Source organism: Bos taurus, chromosome 10, assembly GCF_002263795.3.
Source record: "Bos taurus isolate L1 Dominette 01449 registration number 42190680 breed Hereford chromosome 10, ARS-UCD2.0, whole genome shotgun sequence".
Taxonomy (NCBI): domain Eukaryota; kingdom Metazoa; phylum Chordata; class Mammalia; order Artiodactyla; family Bovidae; genus Bos; species Bos taurus.
In genome coordinates this window covers 54,498,869-54,521,469 of record NC_037337.1, presented here as the reverse complement: position 1 = coordinate 54,521,469, position 22,601 = coordinate 54,498,869, and the positions used below count along the sequence as shown (strand labels likewise).

Sequence of the window (22,601 nt, the reverse complement as noted above, 5' to 3'; positions counted from 1 at the left end):
ATACAGTCAAAGACCACTGTTCCCTTTATTTAAATTTATATTAAATTTATATTACAATGAATATTTAAATTTTTTAATCAAAAATTTTACTAAGTTCAATTGCATTTTCTAGTTTTAAAGAGAAAACAAATAGTTTTGCACAGATGTCGTTCCTTGGCTTTACTTTGACCTTTTTGTCAGTAAATTCCCATACATGTCTTAACTAGATTTTACTAGATTATGTGGTACAGAAGATCAAAAGGGGTTTTATTTAAAGCTTAAACTTAAAAGTTTTTGACAAAAATCAAGTAATTCAGTTTAGGAAAATGGAATTATGAACATGCTATTTGGGTTTTAAATTACAGTCTTTGCTCATGTATTTTCTCTAAATATTTGAGTTTTCTGAATTTTTTTTTAAATGAAAGTATGCAAAATGTAGTTACATTTCCTTGAAAATGTTTTTGTATCAAGTTGGATTCTTTTTTTTGGCTGTGCCATGCAGCTTAGGGGATCTTAGTTCCCCTACAGGGACTGAACCGGGGCTATGACAGTGAAAGTATGGAGTTCTAACTGCTGGACCACCAGAGAACTCCCTAGGTATTTTTTTTTTAGATAAACTGATGTTTGCAATTTTTCAAAACACAGTATGACAAAATTACACACAGTATAAGATATAAAATACATATAAAGTAATGACATATTTCATTCTTCTAGTCTGATAAATATTAGAGAGAAAAGTCTTTCCCAAAGGAGTATGATCACTTTTCTATATTTTCAGAATTTTTGTACTATGCATATATAACTGTTTTTGATTTTTTGATGTGGACCATTTTTAAAGCCCTTATTGAATTTGTTATAATATTACTTTTGTTTTATGTTATTGTTTTTAGGCTGTGAGGCATGTGAGATCTTAGCTCCCTGATCAGAGGTCAAACCTGCACCCCCTGCATTGGTAGGCGAAGTCTTAACCACTAGATCACCAGAAATTACTTTTTAATCAGAAACAGCAATAAAGCTTTAAAAAACTAATATTTAAAAGTAACTTATTTACAAAGGTTTAAACTGATTTTCCAAAGGGGCTACTGTAAAGTATAATGATATTTTTAAAAAACCTTCATAAGCTATTATTTTATATTTACTGACCTTCTTGGATGAAGAACAAAATCCTTAAATGTATATGGTCTCTCCATTCTTGGATTTTCTGTCTAGAATAAAACAGTGGGTTTTCAAGATATATCTATAACAACAAAAATATATACTTTTCAAGAATATTCATAAACTATGACTTAAGGCATAATTGAAGTTAGAAGTCAGAAAAAAGTAGATTTAGCTTATTAAATGGTTACAATTGGTGGTTTGACAATACTTTCACCTTCCTGCCCTGTAGGAATTGCTCCTGGCAGCACAAGTCAGTATAAAACTATCTGAGCAGGTGTTCGTGAGGCCAAAAGGAGGGTAAAAGCAGAAAAACACTAGAGAATGGTTAGTGTATTTGTGCCCCAAAACAATATGGAGTATGTATTCAATAAAATGTTGGCGTGGTTAGACCACAGAGGCAATTCTAGAACAAAAAAAGTAAGCAGCTTGGAAAATAAGACTGGATTAAATTCATTATTAAAAGTTTGCAATGTCTAAAGACTGTAGAGAGACAATAAACATCTGAAAAGATTGATCAAGAATTAGTACTTCTCTTTCTTACCAAGTTCAGCAGCCCTTTGTTTTTATTATTCTTTACTTCTCTGCTGCATTTGACATTGTTAAACTACCCATTACATCTAGAAACTCTTAAATTCTCATGACATCATTTCACTTGGGTCTTTTCTGTATTCTCTTGGTCTGTCTTCTTTCTCCTCTGACAGAAGCACACTGATGAACTTTCAGTGTTTGGCCTTCAACACTTTCATCCCTCTCATTTGGACAGCCCATCCTTCTCAGAGATTCTGCAGTTACCTCAGCAGTGATAACTCTCAATCCTTCCAGACCCTTTTCCCTACACAATTTATTTTTATACCTCTTCAGTTGCCTGCTTTAAGTTTCATTTTTCTTGTTTTCAACTGATATGCAATACGGCCAAAAATAAACTTACCATATCTTAAAAAAAAAAAAAAGGCTTTCCTCCTACTCTTTTTGCTTGAGATACCACCCTTATCTCCCAAGTTCAACATGTATTATCTTTACTTTCTGCTTCTTTTGCTTTTTTCAACTGGAGCTCCTGGTCCAATAATATCACGTAATGAAATATCTCCTGAATCTGTTTTCTTCTGTTGCTGTATGGTTGGTCCATATTCAGTTTCATGCCCACGTTGTTGTAATTGATCAACTTCTTTCTGTGAAACTAAGCTTTCCCCAGTCTAGTTTTTCAGTAAAATATTTTCAAAATGATCTCCCTCAAACAACGCTTTCAGGATGTCAACCAACTTCAGGGGCTCTCTATTTCTTTCTTTTTTTAAAAAAATTCAGGCCCTTGTCATACCTTCTAAGTTCACTTAGGCCTTTTTTTAAAAAATTAAAATTTGTATTTTATATTGGAATATATCCAATTAACAATGTTGTGATACTTTCAGATGCACAGCAAAGTGACCCAGCCGTACATATAGTATTTCCAATCTGCCCCCAGTTCCCTTCCCGACTCTATTTCTTAGTGGGTTTCATATAAGGGAATCTTAAAATTAAAACGGAAAATTGAGATGTTTTCAGAAAATAAGAGGCTCAAGAATTAACAGCAGTATACACTTTACAAATCAAATACTTACATTTACTATATTGTGTATCTGTTAAGGATTTATTAAAATAAAAAGAATAAACATTAGAAAGTAAAATCATGGACATCTATACCAACCGGTAATGGATAAAGAGGAACATCCACTTGACCTAAGAAATCATCTCTTGTCTACCAAAGAAAAAAGAAAAAAATAACATTAGTAATATGCTTGATCTTTCTGGAAAACTTTGATAGCTATTGTCATCATTCATAAAAATATATAGAAGTTTTTTTGTGTTTCTTTGTTTAACCCTATGAAATATTTACGAAAAAATCAATGGAAAATAAAAGGTGATACGGTACAACTTCTGGTAATGGCAGAATAGACTAAATTACATTGAGCCTTCTGAAGATAACAACTATATACTCTGAAAATATATTAAACAACTATTTGAAAGCAACACAGAATGACCAAAAGCAAGCAGAAACTAGAAAGGAGTCAGTCCTTGAAAGAATGAACTGTACTAGGTAGGATTCCTGTTTATATGGCTTTTCACCTGGCAGTACTCCACAATTCATCTGAATGACTGGAACTCACAGAGAAATCAGAAATCTTACTCAATTGAGGAGTCTGAAAACTTAAAGTCAACAGTCTAACTGGAAAGTGAGGGGGACAACTCCCAAAAGGAAGAAGCCATAAGAGTCCCTCCAGATCTATGTATAAACTCCACCCAAATTCCTAAAGGCTGAAAGAACTCAGCATAGATTTCATAGTTGATGTTTTCCTAGGGAAGCTAGCATTTAGAATTCAGTTACCAACCCGCTACAACAAAAATCAACACTTTTCAGGGAAAGATGATCAAACTCAATGTCTTCTTCATCATGTGCCACTTACACAGTCTTATATACAATAAAAGTCACTGAGCATACTAAGAAATAGAAAAATAGGACTCAGAAGCAAAAGGTAATTAATAGAAACAGACAACAAGATAATCCAGATCTTGGAACTGGCAGAAAGGAAAATTAAAAGTAACTATTACAGAGATGTTCAAGGACATAAAATGGAAAATAAGGTCAAAATAAACAAATATATGAGGAATCTATAAAAGAAATGAAAAATATAAAATGAAATAGGAATTATAAAAGTGAGTTAAATGTATAGCTTGAAATACATATATAACTAATAAATAGAATATAGGAATTGAAGATCAGTAGATCGGCTTAACATATGATTGAAAATGACTAGAGAAAAGTTCTGTGAACCTAAAGATACATCAATAGAATTTACATAATATAAAAAAAGAGGACTTGTGGTAAAATACCAAGCAGTGTAATATATATGGCAGTGAAGTTCCAGAAAGGAGAAGGGGGGAAGGCAAAGAGAAGAGAAAAAGAGAGAGACAGAGAAAGAAGATAAGGCAGAAAAATATTTTCAGAATAAAGTCACCAGCTTCTCCAAATATTAACATCTCACATAACCCTAGCACAATGATCAAAACTAGGCAAACCCCCTGGTGGCTCAGATGGTAAAGCGTCTGCCAGCAATGCGGGAGACCCGGGTTCAATTCCTGGGTTGGGAAGATCCCCTGGAGAAGGAAATGGCAGTCCACTCCGGCACTCTTGCCTGGAAAATCCCTTGGACAGAAGAGCCTGATAGGCCACAATCCATGGGGTCGCAAAGAGTCGGACACGACTGAGTGACTTCACTTCATTAACAGTTCTGTTTATTCAATCTTTTATTCTTAAGCTTGTTTAATTGTTAAAAAAAAAAAAAAACCCTATATATATAACAGACTGTAAATATCTGTCACCCATAATCAATTTATGAGTGGCACTGGTGGTAAAGAACCAGTCTGGCCATGCGGGAGACAGAAGAAATGCAGATTCGATCCCTGGGCCGGGAAGATCTCTTGGAGGAGGGCATGGCAACCCACTCAGTACTCTTGCCTGGAAAATTCCCTTGGACAGAAGAGATGGGTCAGGTTACAGTCCATAGGGTTGCAAAGAGTCAGACACAACTGAAGCAACTTAGCACACATGCAGGCTTACAAAAACCTTGACCCTCTGATCCTAGTTCCTCCTCTTCCAATCTTAGTTCCCCAGGGGAACTAGGATTAACCGTTAAGTAACTTCTCTGAGACTTTCTTGCATGTATCCATCCACATACTTAATTTTTTAAAAATTGAGAAATAACTGACGTGCAACATTTTAAGTTTCAGATGTACAACATAATGATTCAATATTTGTATACACTGCAAAATAATCACCATTACAAAATTAGTTAACATTGGTCACCATGCATAGTTACAGACTTTTTCTTCTTATGATGAGAACTTTTAAGATTTACTCTCAGCAACTTTAAAATATGTGATACAGTATTATTAGCTATAGTTACCATGCTGTACAGTAAGTCCTCAAGACTTATTTATTTTAAAACTGTGAGTGTGTATCTTTTGACTCCCTTTACCGATTTACCCGACTCCTCATCTCCTGCCTCTGACAACCATCAATCTTTTCTGCATAAGCTTGGTTTTTGCTTGTTTTGTTTTTAGATTCCACATATAGGTGAGAGCATACATTATTTGTCTTTCTCTGAGTTATTTCACTTTGCATAATGCCATCAAGGTCCATCCATGGTGTTGCAAATGGCAAGATTTAATTCTGTTCTTATGGCTGAATATTCCATGGGGTGTGTGTGTGTGTGTTTTTGAATATGAGAGTGCATATATCTTTTCAAGTGAGTATTTTTTTCTTCTTTGGATAAATACCCCAAAATGGAATGGCTAGATCATATGGCAGTTCTAGTTTCAATTTTTTTTAGAAATCTCCATACTGTTTTTCATAGTGGCTGTACCAGTTTACATTCCCACCAACAGTGCATAAGGGTTCCTTATCTCGGCATTGTTGGTGGCACTTGTTACTAGCACTTGTCTTTTTGAAAATAGGCATTATGACGTGTGTGAGATTATATATCTCATTATACTTTTGATTTGCCTTTTCCTTATCAGTTATAATGAACATCTTTTCAGGTGTCTGTTGGCCATATGTATGTCTTCTTTGGAAAAACATCTATTTATATCCTTTGTCCATTTTTAAATTGGATTGTTTGCTTTTTGCTATTGAGTTGCATAAAAAAACCAGGAATAACATTAACTAATCTACAGATCTTACTCAAATTTCACAAACTATCATACTAATCTTGGTCCAGGGTTCAATCTAGGATCATACATTACATTTAATTGCCATGTCTCCTTAGTTTCTTAATCTGGAAAGTACCTCAGTCTCTTTGTTATTCATAATCTTGACATTTTAAAAGAGTACTGGCTAATTATAGGATATTCCTCAATTTGGGTTTGTGTATTGTTTCTTCATGGCTGAATTTAGGTTATGCATTTTTTGGTAAGAATACTATAAAAATGCTGTTGGTGCACTTCTCAATGAATCATATCAGCAGGCAAAAACCCTGAATCTTACACATTATGGACAGTTAAAGATGATTAACTATTTGAGGAAAGTTTTTTACAAGAAAAAAAATAAGAGACCTAATCCAAAAAACAAGCAGCAAGAAGGGAGTCAAATGAATAAGAATTAAGTCAGACTGCAGGAGAAATACTTGAGAAAAACTAATGTTCTTGGAGATAAGAGACAAACATCTAGCAAATAGGATAAAAAGTTATATATATATAAAAAGAAGCAATTAAAAAACAAGAAAGAACTCTTGGGAATTAAACATTATCTGAAAATAAATGTTTAAGCTAGAGTTAAAGAAATTTCTCAGAAAGCAGAACTAAAACATCAAAGAAAAAGACTGCAGAATTCCCCAAGTAAGGAAATTACAGGATAAATTCTAAACATCAACTTCTAAGTAGCAGGCATTCCAGAAAGAAAAAAAATACAGGGAAGGAATAATCAAAGAGGCATTTTAAGAAATTTTCCTTATACTCAAGAAAATGAATTTTGACAGTGGAAGGCCTCACTGAGTATTAAGGAAAATGGTTGAAGAAAAGACCCACAGCAAGGCACATCACTGTGACATTTCAAAGCACCAGAGATAAAGAAATTCCAAGAGCTTTGAGAGATACAAAACAGATCATACTCCAAACTGAAAGACAAGAAATAATGCTTTCAAAATTCTGAGAGGGAAAAAAAAAAAGTATCCTGCACAGAATTCTATACCCAGCCAAAATATCTTTTCCAATAATGAAAGCAGAATAAAGACACTGGTGTTCTAAGGTAATAGAAGATATATTTTGCCAAAAATGAGGGAGTACAACATGGTAAGGAAAGATGCAGAGGATTCAAGACAGGAGACAAGAAAAAAGAATCTCTAACAGGGTTTTGTGAGGATTAAATTATTTAATATACACAAAGTACTTTGCATAAAACATAGTAGGCAGTAAGAGTTGGACTGTGAAGAAAGCTGAGTGCCAAAGAATTGATGCTTTTGAACTGTGGTGTTGGAGAAGACTCTTGAGAGTCCCTTGGACTGCAAGGAGATCCAACCAGTCCATTCTGAAGGAGATCAGCCCTGGGATTTCTTTGGAAGGAATGATGCTAAAGCTGAAACTCCAGTACTTTGGCCACCTCATGCGAAGAGTTGACTCATTGGAAAAGACTCTGATGCTGGGAGGGATTGGGGGCAGGAGGAGAAGGGGACGACAGAGGATGAGATGGCTAGATGGCATCACTGACTCGATGGACGTGAGTCTAAGTGAATTCCAGGAGTTGGTGATAAACAGGGAGGCCTGGCATGCTGCAATTCATGGGGTCGCAAAGAGTTGGACACGACTGAGTGACTGAACTGAACTGAAGAATTCAATAAATGTTAGCCATTATATTTGAAATGCTAGATATTATCATGAAACTTCTGCTCTCTTTACCATGGACCCATCCTTGGACATTTCAAATAGATACATACCATTAAAGAAGCATGACTGGAGAAGAAAGCCTAGCAAATTAGCTTAGTTTAGGGGCATATTCCTATTCTTGAACATGAACTGATGATAATTTTTGAAATGGACAAGTTGCCTTTAATGATACCCTCAAGGCTATGCTGTGGTATATTTCTTTTTTTGTTTTTATGGCAAGCAGATGTTATATCCCATAAATTTGATCTTTAAGAAGCTATGAATAACAAAGTAAAACACAACAAAATACAGTTAAATTTCAATCAGGATAACTGAGGGATAAAATATTTTGGTTAACTGAATTATCTAATAGGTTAGGCTTAACCAGGTAAAGAAACAAAACATTTTTGGTGGATTTAGTCTTACTGAATAGCCCTGGCAACAGTAAACTGAATTCAGTGAGCATCTATCTGTTTGATGATTCATGATCTTTTAGTGCTTCAAAAACATTGATGTGGTCCCTTATCACTAGAGTAACACACATAGAGAACAGGGTTTCTTAACTTGGGCACTATTGACAATATAAGGCAGATAAACTTTTTGTTGCTGTGGGGTCTGTTCCATGCGCTGAAGGATGTTTAGCAGCATCCTGAAAGGGCAACCCACTCCAGTACTCTTGCCTAGAAAATTCCATGGATGGAGGAGCCTGGTGGGCTACAGTCCATGGGGTCACAAAGAGTTGGACACTACTGAGCAACTTCACGACATCATGAGGTCTCTACCAATTAGATGCCAGTAGCACTCCTCCATCAGTTGTGATGACCAAAAATGTCTCCTGGCATTGCCAAATGTCCTTTGGGTAGCAAAACTGTCCCTGGTTGAGAACCACTGCTATAAAACAGAATGTCTCAACCAATGAGCAAAAGACACTCCACTTTAAAAAACAATGGCTTTACTGAGATATAATTCATATCCTATACAATTCAACCACTTAAAGTTTGCAATCAATTTTAGAACATTTTCATCACCCCCAAAAGAAAATCCATATCTATCAGTAGTCACTCCCCATTTCCCTCCTCTTTCTTTAGCCCCAGGCAACCACCAATCTACTTTATGTCTCTATGGCTTTACCTATTCTGGACATTTCACATTAATGAAGTCCTACATATGAGGTTCTTTATGACTGGCTTCTTTCACTTACAAGAAATGTTTTCAAGGTTCATTCATGTTGTAGCAAGTATCAGCACTTATTTCTTTTTTACTGCTAAATATTACATTATACGGACATATCATATTGTTTATCTGTTGATTAAATTTGGACTGTTCCCATTTTTTGGCAATTATAAATCAGACTGTTATGAATATTCTAGTACAAGTTTTAGTACTGACACATGATCTCATTTTTCTTGGGTATATTCTTAGGAGTAGAGTTTCTGAGTAATTTGGTATCTCTTTAATCTTCTGAGGGACTGCCAGACTTTCCAAAGTGGTTGCACCTTTTACATTCCCATCAGTACTGTAGGAAGGTTTTTGATTTCTCTATATCCTTGCCAATACTTATTATTATCTATCTTTTTGATACAGCCCTCCTAGAAGGTGTGAAGTGATATCTCTGCTGAGCACATTTTCATGTTTATTGTGCTCCTTAGTTCTTAAAACCTCTTTGTTATTATAAATCTTTCCTAGAGATTCAGTCTCCATTACAGAGGCAGTGCCTGGTCACTGTGGGACAGAAAGAAAACATCTTATCCCATATTCCTTTTTTCACTGATTGCACTGTGTGAATAAGAGCATAGAGCAAAAAATTCCATATCCTGAAACGTTCCCTGTCTCAAGTATTTCTGATATGTAAAAATGCATTTTAGAAAGTTCTTGCAACAAATCTTCCTTCTTTAAAAGAGGTGATCTAAAATGAGCTTCTTAACATCTACTTAAAATGAAATGATCCCAAAGAACCATATTTCTAACACTGGAAGAATGAACACATTTTCCAAACTAAAAATCAATGTGCATGGTCTGAGGCGATGGAGAATACAAAACTTGGAACTATCCTGGAAAGTCTGGGACATATGGTTACTATAAATATAGGACAATTAGAGGTTCTTTTTCCATTTACAAAGAAAAAGCAATAGTTTAAAATTCATTCCTATGAAGGCAAGTCAGTCTGTGATGTTCATTAATGTTTCCCTAGCCAACCAATTGTTCCAAACTGAATATTCAAGCCTTTCTTTGTAAGAATTATTTCCTATATTGAACTGCATACAGCTCACTTCATAAAGCAAATTTGCATTTGGTAAAACAGAAGTCATTTAAGAATGCCTGAAAATCTGAGAAAGAATTTAGAACAGCAGGTGATTTTAAACAACCATCTAGGGTACAGTTTAGTCAGCAAAAAACACTTTTTCCAATATCTAAAGATACAAATTTTAATCTCTTAGAACAATTTTTGTAATATTAAAAGATAAAAATCCAAATTGCTATTTTTGCAAAACTTCAATTAGAACTATATACATGGCTCTAAGTTTATCAAGACAAACATTAACTCTGATAAACCTGCAGAGCTGCTGAATGCTCTGCTTTACAAGAAACTAACGTTATAAAAAAAAAGTCAAAATTTTAAAAACAGGTATGTTAAAGTGTCATAGCTTTGAAGAATACTTGGCTTTAAAAAGTGTTTCTACTAAATCTGAGTTACAGATAACTTCCCAGGGTAAATCTACTGTACAGAGCAAAATATTAAAGGAAGAATCACTTCCTTATAATCAGAGCCAAGCAACAGAGCCAAAGTTTTCTGCTGTAATATCCAACTTTTCATTTCAATCATACATTTTAATCACTAAAAATGAACTTTACCCCTGGTATTAAATATAACATAGTTTCAATTTTCAGATTTAGCTATCATCAAGTCTATTATCAGCAATTTATAATCAAGATAATTTTTCAAGTTCATTTTAAAACAACACACACAGGGTACAAAATTAAAAGAAAAAAATTCCTAGCCTCCATCCATCTAACTCTACACTCTGTCCACCCAGAGAAAATAGCTGTTATTTTTTGTGTTTGGTGTGTCTGAAACCATTCAGAGTGATCTCTGATACACTCTTATGTATCTTGATTTTTTGCTCTTCAATATCTCTAACGCCTTGTCCAATCTTGGTCCACAAAGAGATATTTTACATATTTGATGGGGATATAGTATATGCCAATGTATGGAATACTGAAACTTATTTAGCTAGTTCAGATATTTAGGTTGTTTCTGTCTTTTGCCCAGGGCTTCCCAGGTGGCACAGTGGTAAAGAATCCAACTGCCATTGCAAGAGATACAAGAGATGTGGGTTCTATCCCTGGGTTGGGAAGGTCCCCTGATCAGGAAGATCCCCTGGAATAGGAAATGGCAACCCACTCCAGGATTCTTGGCTGAAAAATTCCATGGACAGAGGAGCCTGGTGGAGTCCCAAAGAGTTGAACACAACTGAGCATACACACACAAGCAATGCTTCAACAAATAAAGTTGTATTTATAATTTTTCATATATACCCAAGATAATTTTTATTTTGTATAATAATAAATACTACACTAAACTAACCTGAACTAATCTGAAATGGAAGCAGATCTCAATGACTGACTGGATGTTACAGAAGGAAGTAGTGTCCTGAGTAAACTGAAAAGCACATGTAAGTTTTCAAAGATAAGATCAAGATAAAAGATTTAAGATAGTTTGCATTTACATGAATATCTTGCTCAATAACTACTGTCTTCACACAGCAGCTTTCAAATTTTCTATGCGAAAATGTCATGATTCTTCTGCAGAGATCACTAATAGCCTAAAAAAAATTAACTGGGGCAGGCAGTGAAAAAGAAACAAATTCCTATCTATAAAAGGCTCAAGCCATGATTGATTATATTGCAACAGATCAAGAATTATTTCAGAGATCACAAAAGAGAAGAGTAGAATTTAAAACTCTGAACCTGAGACACTAAAGTGAAATTATCTAAAAACCTCTTTGTATAAGGTAAAATTTAAACTCTCATTCTACTATTTATCTTAAGAGGATAAATGTTTTCTTGATTTGAACACATGAAAAGTCAATATTTTGACACAGAGGATATTAGCACATGTGAATCTCTGAGAAAAATAAGCAGAACGTTTATGAATGGACTCATTTACAGTGTTTTTTAAAAAAAACAAGAAACCATATATTTCCTGCTTTCAAAATTTTATAAAACTATTATTTTTAATGAATATCCTTACTCTCAAAATTCATACTATATGAATGTATACCACATCCTAAATATTATAATTAAACAAGGATTATGAAAATCATGCTAAATTCAACTTAACTATTTTCTCATACATACAAATCTTAGTAAGTAAAACTGCTGTTTCCTTCACTTTTTACAGTTTCTACTTTCCCTCTTACTGACTCACTCTATATTATGATCTGCTTATTTTACACATCTTTCTGGAAGTTCAAGATTTATTGATTTAATCGTTTTTAGTATGTTGAGGGGAAAATGGTGTTAGCTAAACAAACAGTATAATCTGATCTATGCTATAAAATCACAGTGCTGTGGAGACTGGATGTCTTTGCTTAAAGCAAACACTCACCACACCAAACTCGTGACTTGCTCTGGCTAGCCAGCCTGTCTGGCAGATTTAACTGTAAGACACAAACTGTACTTGTTCTTTGATAATAGCTTCATACTGCTTGAAAATTTCAGTACTTGCATCCTACAGCCTTTAGCAACTCTCAAATTTTAAAAGGGATTTTAACCTAACAGATGGGGGTAGGAAGGGAGTCCAGGGAAGCCACTGTCTAAATTAGTTTCACTTTGAATTTTCCTCCTCTGAATTTCAGTTTCTTTGGAGGACTCTAGAATCTTTGCAGACTTGTGAAAGCTGAAGATTTACCTTGACCTGTTCCTCTATCTTTACATCCTTTGAAATGTAGTTTGTAATTTACTGTGAGGCTTTTCAAACAAAAACCATTTTAAAAATACAGTATTGTATAGCTTACAGAACTCCACTCAGTGCTCTGTGGTGACCTAAATGGGAAGAAAATTAAAAAAAAAAAAAAGGAGGATATGTGCATATATATAGCTGATTCACTTTTCTATGCAGCAGAAATGAATACAATGTTGAAAAGCAACTATATAAAAAAATTAATTATAAAATAAACATTAAATAAACAGCATATGGTATAGAAGAGAAGGCATCTAAAGCAGGAGTAAACAGTTATCAGGTTGTACTACATATTAGGCATAAACAGGATTTCATAATAATTTTCAAAATTAAATTTTAATATATCTAACCTAATTTTATAAGCAATTTACATTGTATGTATGTCCCTAAACCAGAGAACTAAAGGAGTGAAGAAGGTTTTGCATTTATTACAACTTCCCCTCCTTCAAAAGAGATGAAGGGCTCATCAATTTTTCCCATAGTTTCGCATTTGCATTTCTAAACAAAGGAAAATAAGAGGACAAAATATATAAAGTTATAATTCAATGAGGAAACACCCACAGCTAGACAACTCATAAAAGGGGTAAGGATCTTCCTTTCAGAGAGAAAAACATTCATTCTTGATTAAAAATAGACACAGAGATTCACTCTTTTGAGCTTCAATAAATTATGATACTACTTCTTTTCTTTCTAGGAATGTCTGCCAAGCTACCAGGGAAAGAAAAAAGGCAAACATTTGAGAAGATGGAAGCTAATATTCCCTAGAGAACTGTACCTGTAGTTTAAATGAGAAACTAGCAAATGGCTGTCAATGTTGAGAAAGATATATTGACTATAAATCTAAGAAACCAAAGAGCTGTGTAAAATCTCAGATATTTAATTTAAAAATGAGTTAAGTTCTAGAAGATGAACTAATATCATCCTTTTAAAATGGATCAATGAAGCTGTGACAGTTGAGAAAGCAGTCAAGATGCTTCTGTTTCCAACCTAACACTTTCCAAAGTTTCGGGTTGAGTTAGTCCATTCAAGATGTTTTCAAAGCTCAGAGTGTCAGAATCACCTGGAGGGCTTTTTAAAGATAGATCACTGCCAGAATCACCTGGAGGGCTTTTTAAAGATAGATCACTGCCTCCTTCCTCTTAAGTGATACTCAGACAGCCAATCCAGTAGTCACTCCTCAGTTCAGTTCAGTTCAGTTCAGTCACTCAGTCGTGTCGGACTCTTTGCAACCCCATGAATCGCAGCACGCCAGGCCTCCCTGTCCATCACCAACTCCCGGAGTTCACCCAAATTCTTGTGCATTGAGTCGGTGATGTCATCCAGCCATCTTATCCTCTGTATTCCCCTTCTCCTCCTGCCCCCAATCCCTCCCAGCATCAGGGTCTTTTCTAGTGAGTCAATTCTTCGCATGAGGTGGCCAAAGTATTGGAGTTTCAGCCTCAGTCCTTCCAATGAACACCCAGGACTGGTCTCCTTTAGAATGGACTGGTTGGATCTCCTTGCAGTCCAAGGGACTCTCAAGAGTCTTCTCCAACACCACAGTTCAAAAGCATCAATTCTTCGGCACTTAGCTTTCTTCACAGTCCAACTCTCACATCCATACATGACCACTGGAAAAACCATAGCCTTGACTAGACGAACATTTGTTGGCAAAGTAATGTCTCTGCCTTTGAATATGCTATCTAGGTTGGTCATAACTTTTCTTCCAAGGAGTAAGTGTCTTAATTTCATGGCTGCAATCACCATCTGCAGGGATTTTGGAGGCCCTAAAAATAAAGTTTGACACTGTTTCCACCGCTTCCCCATCTATTTCCCATGAAGTGATGGGACCGGATGCCATGATCTTTGTTTTCTGAATGTTGAGCTTTAAGCCAACTTTCTCAGTCTCCACTTTCACTTTCATCAAGAGGCTTTTTAGTTCCTCTTCACTTTCTGCCATAAGGGAGGTGTCATCTGCATATCTGAGGTTATTGATATTTCTCCCGGCAATCTTGATTCCAGCTTGTGCTTCTTCCAGCCCAGCATGTTTCATGATGTACTCTGCATATAAGTTAAATGAACAGGGTGACAATATACAGCCTTGACGTACTCCTTTTCCTATTTGGAACCAGTCTGTTGTTCCATGTCCAGTTCTAACTGTTGCTTCCTGACCTGCATACAGATTTCTCAAGAGGCAGGTCAGGTGGTCTGGTATTTCCATCTCTTTCAGAATTTTCCACAGTTTATTGTGATCCACACAGTCAAAGACTTTGGCATAGTCAATAAAGCAGAAATAGATGTTTTTCTGGAGCTCTCTTGCTTTTTGATGATCCAGCGGATGTTGGCAATTTGGTCTCTGGTTCCTCTGCCTTTTCTAAAACCAGCTTGAACATCAGGAAGTTCACGGTTCACATATTGCTGAAGCCTGGCTTGGAGAATTTTGAGTATTACTTCACTAGCATGTGAGATGAGTGCAACTGTGCGGTAGTTTGAGCATTCTTTGGCATTGCCTTTCTTTGGGATTGGAATGAAAATGGACCTTTTCCAGTCCTGTGGCTACTGCTGAGTTTTCCAAATTTGCTGGCATATTGAGTGCAGCACTTTCACAGCATCATCTTTCAGGATTTGGAATAGCTCCACTGGAATTCCATCACCTCCTCTAGCTTTGTTCATAGTGATGCTTTCTAAGGCCCACTTGACTTCACATTTCAGGATGTCTGGCTCTAGGTGAATGATCACTCCATCGTGATTATCTGGGTTGTGAAGATCTTTTTTGTACAGTTCTTCTGTGTATTCTTGCCACCTCTTCTTAATATTTTCTGCTTCTGTTAGGTCCATACCATTTCTGTCCTTTATCGAGCCCATCTTTGCATGAAATGTTCCCTTGGTATCTCTAATTTTCTTAAAGAGATCTCTAGTCTTTCCATTGCTGTTGTTTTCCTCTATTTGTTTGCATTGATCACTGAAGAAGGCTTTCTTATCTCTCCTTGCTATTCATTGGAACTCTGCATTCAGATGCTTATATCTATCCTTTTCTCCTTTGCTTTTCGTTTCTCTTCTTTTCACAGCTATTTGTAAGGCCTCCTCAGACAGCCATTTTGGTTTTTTGCATTTCTTTTCCATGAGGATGGTCTTGATCCCTGTCTCCTGTACAATGTCATGGACCTCTGTCCATAGTTCATCAGGTACTTTGTCTATCAGATCTAGGCCCTTAAATCTATTTCTTACTTCCACTGTATAATCATAAGGAATTTGATTTAGGTCATACCTGAATGGTCTAGTGGTTTTCCCTACTTTCTTCAATTTAAGTCTGAATTTAGCAATAAGGAGTTCATGATCTGAGCCACAGTCAGCTCCCGGTCTTGTTTTTGCTGACTGTATAGAGCTTCTCCATCTTTGGCTGCAAATAATATAATAAATCTGATTTTGGTGTTGACCATCTGGTGATGTCCATGTGTAGTCTTCTCTTGTGTTGTTGGAAGAGGGTGTTTGCTATGACCAGTGCGTTCTCTTGGCAAAACTCTATTAGCCTTTGCCCTGCTTCATTCTGTACTCCAAGGCCAAATTTGCCTGTTACTCTAGGCGTTTCTTGACTTCCTACTTTTGCATTTCAGTCCCCTATAATGAAAAGGACATCTTTTTTGGGTGTTAGTTCTAAAAGGTCTGACAGAATGTGGTCCACTGCAGAAGGTTTGGCAAACCACTTCAGTATTCTTGCCTTGAGAACCCCATGAACAGTATGAAAAGGCAAAATGATAGGCTATTGAAAGAGGAACTCCCCAGATCAGTAGGTGCCCAATATGCTACAGGAGATCAGTGGAGAAATAACTCCAGAAAGAATGAGGGGATGGAGCCAAAGCAAATACAATATCCAGTTGTGGATGTGACTGGTGATAGAAGCAAGGTCTAATGCTATAAAGAGCAATACTGCATAGGAAGCTGGAATGTCAGGTCCATGAATCAAGGCAAATTGGAAGTGGTCAAACAGGAGATGGCAAGAGTGAACGTCGACATTCTAGGAATCAGCGAACTAAAATGGACTGGAATGGGTGAATTTAACTCAGATGACCATAATATCTACTACTGTGGGCAGGAATCCTGTAGAAGAAATGGAGTAGCCATCATGGTCAACAAAAGAGTCCGAAATGCAGTACTTGGATGCAATCTCAAAAACGACAGAATCATCTCTGTTCGTTTCCAAGGCAAACCATTCAATATCACGGTGATCCAAGCCTGTGTGCTCCAACCAGTAACGCTAAAGAAGCTGAAGTTGAACGTTTCTATGAAGATCTACAAGACCTTTTAGTCACACCTAGAGAACCACATCTCTACTCAATTCAATTTCTGGATTTTGTCCTGAAAACCAAGACAAGTGAACAGTGATTGGTAACAGCTGAAAATGAATGAGCTGGGCATTTAAATTTATCTGTTTTTATCCTGCCTACATCCAAATGGACTTGGTAATTTTAAGATAACACACAATGTAAATAGCACTTAGAGATAACACAGAAGAGAAATCCTCTAAAAGAAGCACAAGGAGTCAGGGATCTATATAGCTGCATTTCTTTTCGGCTTAAAATGTATAAATAAAAACATATTTTCTAATGATGGCAATGCTCTTTTCAAAATCTTTGAAGGCTTTCTATCATAGAAACATCATTTTCAAGGGTGTTCTGAGAAATAAAGGATCTGCTGGATACTAAAAGACTTCAGAGGTGGTCACATGATTGGGGAACATTTGGTTAAACAAAGTTCTGAAGTTTATTTCCTGTAAGACTTTAGGAACTTTACTAGTATACATTGTGACATTCCAAGAATGTGGAATAGCATGTGGCATTATACAAATGTATTAGTCAATGGGATGGGTTTTACAAAGGTATCTTACAAACTGATGAGGAACATTTAAAAATGTTAAAATATTAAAAAAATCAAAATTAAATATTTAAAAATAAAACATTTAAATATTAAAAAACAAAACATTCAGCGCCATCCCTGTGCTGAGGTTGACCACAAGCACTCATCTGGATAGAGATTCCAGACAGACTTAGGTCTTCTATTTTTGTTTTTCTAATCTACCTTACAGTCTCATCTATTAACACAAGACTCCCAGTTGAGTTTTCATGCTTGTGCTGAACAAATTCAGTATTTTGCCCTCTCAAACTCCCCTCAACTTCCTGGAAAATTTCTTTCTCCCTCTGCTTATATAAACCCAACCTCCTGAAATGCAAATCAAAACTACAATGAAGTATCACTTCACACCAGTCAGAATGGCTGCCATCAAGAAACGCGACAAACAATAAATGCTGGAAAGAGTGTGGTGAAAAGGGAACCCTCTTGTACTGTTGGTAGGAATGTAAACTGATACAGTCACTATGGAAAACAGTATGGAGTTTCCTTCAAAAACTAAAAATAGAACTGTCATATGACCCAGGAATCTTACTACAGGTTATATTCCCTGAGAAAACCAACCATAATTCAAAAAGACACATGTACCCTAATGTTCACTGCAGCACTGTTTACAATAGCTAGGTCATAGAAGCAACCTAAATGTCCATCAACAGATGAACGGAGAAAGAAGATGTGTTACATACATCGAAAGGACTATTACTCATAAAAAGGAACAAATTTGAGTCTAATTTGAGTCTAATGAGATGGATAAACCAAGAGCCTGTTTACAAACTGAAGTAAGTCAGAGAGAGAAACAAATATCATATATTAATACACATAAGTGGGATCTAGAAAAATGGTACTGATGAGCCTACTGGCAGGGAAGCAAGAGAGTAGCAGACACAGAGAACAGACTTGTGGACACAACAGGGAAAGAAGAGGGTGGGATAAATACAGAGAGCAGCATCAAAACATGAATTACCATATGGAAAATAGATAGCCAGTAGGAATTTGCTGAATGACACAGGGAGAACAAACTGGTACTCTATGACCACTTAGAGGGGTGGGATGTGGCGGGAGATGGGGAGGAGGTTCAAGAGGGAGGGGACATATGTATACCTATGGCTGACTCGTGCTGATGTATGGCAGAAACCGACACAACACTGTAAAGCAATTATCCTCCAGTTAAAAATAAACTTTAAAACAGTAAAAAAAATAAATACATAAAGAACTATCATTAAAAATATGGTACAGATGAACCTATTTGCAGGGCAGGAATAGAGACGAATAGAGACGTAGATGTAGAGAAAGGACATGTGGACACAGCAGGGGAATGGGAGGGTGGGATGAATTGGGAGATTGTGATTGGTGTATATATACTATCATGTGTAAAAGAGATATAACCTGCTGTATAGTATGGGGAGCTCAGCTTGGTGCTCTGTGATGATCTAGATGGGTGGGACTGGGTGGGGAGGGAAGTCCAAGAGGGAGGGGATGTATGTATACGTATAGCTGATTCACTTCATTGTACAGAAGAAACTAACACAACACTGTGAAGCAATTATACTTCAATTTAAAAAAAATCCTACCTCCTTATGAGGCCCTGTTCAAAGCCATTTAAAAAAAAATTTTTTTTTCTATTATAGTTGATTAACAGTGTTGTGCCAGTTTCAGGCATATAGCAGAGTGATTCAGTTATATATATACATGTATCTATTCTTTTTCAAATTCTTTTCCCATTTTAGGTTATTACAGATTTTGAGCAGAGTTCCCTGTGCTATACAGTAGGTCCTTATTTATTATCTATTTTAATTATGATAGTGTGTACATATCAATCCCCAAATTTTTCTTTATGAGATTAAATTGCTCATTTCCTTCTCTGTAATTCTACTCTCTTGTTGTTTAGTCTCTAAGTCGTGAATGACTCTTTGCCTCTTCTGTTCATGGGATTTTCCAGGAAAGAATACTGAGTATGTTGCCATTTCCTTCTCCAGGGGATCTTCCCAACCCAGGGATCGAACCTGCGTCTCTTGCACAGGCAGGCAGATTATTTACCACTAAGCCAGCAGGGAAGCCCAATTCTACTCTACTTTGTATCTTTTAACATCTGTATTAGAGCTCTCTTCTACTCTAACTAGAGCATAAATTTTATGAGGTCAACAAATGTTAGTGACTGACTTCTATAGTCAGGCTCCATAATAAGTGTGGAAAATGTTCTTGATCTCATGGAGGTACAGTCCTACATGTTGACACACATAAATAAAATATGTGTAAAAACTGTCAAGGAAAAGTACAGAATTCCATGGATTATATGAGAGAGAGATTAATGAAAATTTTTATTCTTTGTTATATCCCAATGTACCTTGCTTTTATAGGTATGTAATATTAGAGATAAATTATAAATTATTAGCATTAAAAATTGAAATGGGCCAGACTTACTAGAAAATTATGTCATTTTTATGTCAATTAATTCTTCCTTTGTAAAAAACTAACTCTTTAGATCTGAAGAAGTACTCTATGATGTGGAGAGAACTTACCAGGAAGAAAAGAGTAATAGTTCTAGCATTATGAATCTTAATCAGCAATGTGACAGGAAATACAATGATATCAAAATAAGTATCAGATTTCCTTTGCCTGTTCGGGAAATAGACTCAATTCCTGCTTGCCCATTTCAAGAGGGTCAGTACATTGAACAGTGTTGGAGCAGTAATCAACAAGGTTAAATGACCTATTCTACTTTCAGCAATCTGACTATCTTCTTCAACCTGGACTTCAATTTATCTATCAGTGTGATAACTTGGTAATGCCTGGCCTCTAGGGTTTACTGATTCCCTGCCCGTGTTTCTCATTGCTTTGACTATGGCTTGGATCATTTTCTTGGATCATCTTCTGCCCCAGGGATTGAACTATATTTTCTTCCGGTTGTGAGACGTTGTCTTCCTCGTGAAGACATGGTGCAGACTTTTCCCTACACTTGGTCTCAGCCTTCCCAAACTGTTCTGACCTTTTTCCCCTCTACCGTCTGGAAGCTACGCTCCCATCCTTGGTCTACAGAATATATCTCTTGGAATCTGCATAGTTGGTAAAGTTTGTCAGACAGTGTATTAGGCTTGCGTCTCTATTACTCAAGTCCCACAAAAGTAGAATCAATCTCCAATATCCTCAAATTGAAATATATCCATGAAAGGTGAAATTCACAACTTACATAAACTTGCTGCTGCTGCTGCTGCTAAAGCTTCAGTCGTGTCCAACTCTGTGTAACCCCATAGATGGCAGCCCACTAGGCTCCTTTGTCCCTGGGATTCTCCAGGCAAGAACACTGGAGTGGGTTGCCATTTCCTTCTCTAATACATGAAAGTGAAAAGTGAAAGTGAAGTCGCTCAGTCGTGTCCGACCCTTAGCGACCCCATGGACTGCAGCCCACCAGGCTCCTCCGTCCATGGGATTTTCCAGGCAAGAGTACTGGAGTGGGGTACCATTGCCTTCTCTGATACATAAACTTAGATTCAGATAAAACTACTCCACTTAATAGTTTAAATATAATCTAAGAATGTTTGCTGCTGCTGCTGCTAAGTCGCTTCAGTCGTGTCCGACTCTGTGCGACCCCATGGACTGCAGCCCACCAGGCTCCTTTGTCCCTGGGATTCTCCAGGCAAGAACACTGGAGTGGGTTGCCATTTCCTTCTCCAATGCATGAAAGTGAAAAGTGAAAGTGAAGCCGCTCAGTCGTGTCCGACTTTTAGCGACCCCATGGACTGCAGCCTACCAGGATCCTCCAAGAATGTTTAAACAATGTTTAAAAAGAAGGTTAAAAATAATTCCTGAATTTTGCCATATGGTACTGGGCCTATAATGCCATACACATAGCTAAGAAGTTATTTAGCTCATTGTTAGGTTAACTGCTCCAGATTCTGATTTAATCATCTTTAAAGGTAACTGAATCTGAAATTTACAAGTCCCTTAACTTTGTATTAAATACTTTTCTTCAGTGTATTAAACAACAGCTAGTACTTAGTGAGTCTGGAGAACACGGGTGACAATTCAGAATATATCAAAGTTTTCAGTTTGTAGACTACTTGAATGAAGTGATCCTCTTGCAAACTCCCTTGATTCATGAGCAAACAGCCTTGAAGCTAAAATCATTTCAACTCTTCTACAATTCAAATCATTATATACATATATTTATATGTTATTTGATATATTTTTATATGTTATTTTACATGTTATTTTGATAGGCCTATCAAAAGTTGGGAGGATGTCTTCTATTCTTTTGTGTGTTCACAACAAAAGCCATTTAAAAAGCAAAATCTGCTTTTTGATCTTGATCTGCCGTTTCAACTGCATTTTCCCTAATCATCAGCAAATAGTATTAAAATAATGTTAAGCACAAAAAATGTACAGTGGCTGGCAAATATTTTCAAAGGTTGATTGTCAGCAAAATGAACACATTTGGACAAAACCTAAAGGGACTGGCCAAAAATAGCTCTCAAGAACAAGAAAATAATTAATTATCAAATGATACCCCCAAAGATTTTTCCTCTTCTTTTTTTCGTAAACCTTGGTACAACAGTATCTATACAGTGGTAGGATGAAATATTTTCTCTAATAATATTCACTTTTTGAAATAAACAGCTCTAAGTTTTCATAATTCAGAAGTAGAAACTGATTATTCTTATAATTTGACTACCTATTTATCTGATCAAGTGTACTTTAGCAGATCTATAAATAGATTTTTAAGTTTCTCTAAGAGCTAAAAGCTCATATAATGTTTACCGAAGAAAATAAAGTATCAGTGAAAATGGGGTGGGGGGAAGAAGATGTGGGTTACTGTTGTTTTAGAAAATAAGAACTCAGTGGATTTCTTTAAAACCAAATTTTTCTTCTTGAACAGCAAGGCAGGTACTAGTAGAGAAAAATAAGGCCATTGGAATGTGGTTTCACTCCTTCACCCGTATCAGCTACCAAGCACTGTAGCTGTAGGCGCCTTCCTCAGTACACTGGAGCACTGTCAAAGTTACAGAGGTGTCAATGGCTTGTAGCTCGAAATGTAATATTCTAGAGGAGCTTTGTCCATTAGAACTTTCTGCAGTAAGGGAAATATTCTGTACCTATACTATCTAATGCAGAAGCCACTAATCACATGTGGGCATTGGTGTGTCTAGTGCAAATGAGGTTAAGAATTTTAAATTTTATTTCATTTAAACTAATTTAAATCTCACTAGCCATATGGAGTTACTGTACTGAA

General features: G+C 36.2%; 1 protein-coding gene across 2 annotated transcripts in view; it reads right to left on the bottom strand.

Moving 5' to 3' along the window:
• NEDD4 (NEDD4 E3 ubiquitin protein ligase) overlaps positions 1 to 22,601 on the bottom strand; it is a 144,459-nt gene that overhangs the window by 49,266 nt on the left and 72,592 nt on the right. For both annotated transcript variants that reach the window (XM_003586572.6, XM_010809316.4), the window contains 2 exons: positions 2,819 to 2,869; positions 1,123 to 1,184 (listed from right to left, as the gene is read on the bottom strand). In XM_003586572.6, coding sequence (XP_003586620.1) covers positions 1,123 to 1,184; positions 2,819 to 2,869 — 113 coding nt within the window. The remainder of the gene's footprint in view (positions 1 to 1,122; positions 1,185 to 2,818; positions 2,870 to 22,601) is intronic.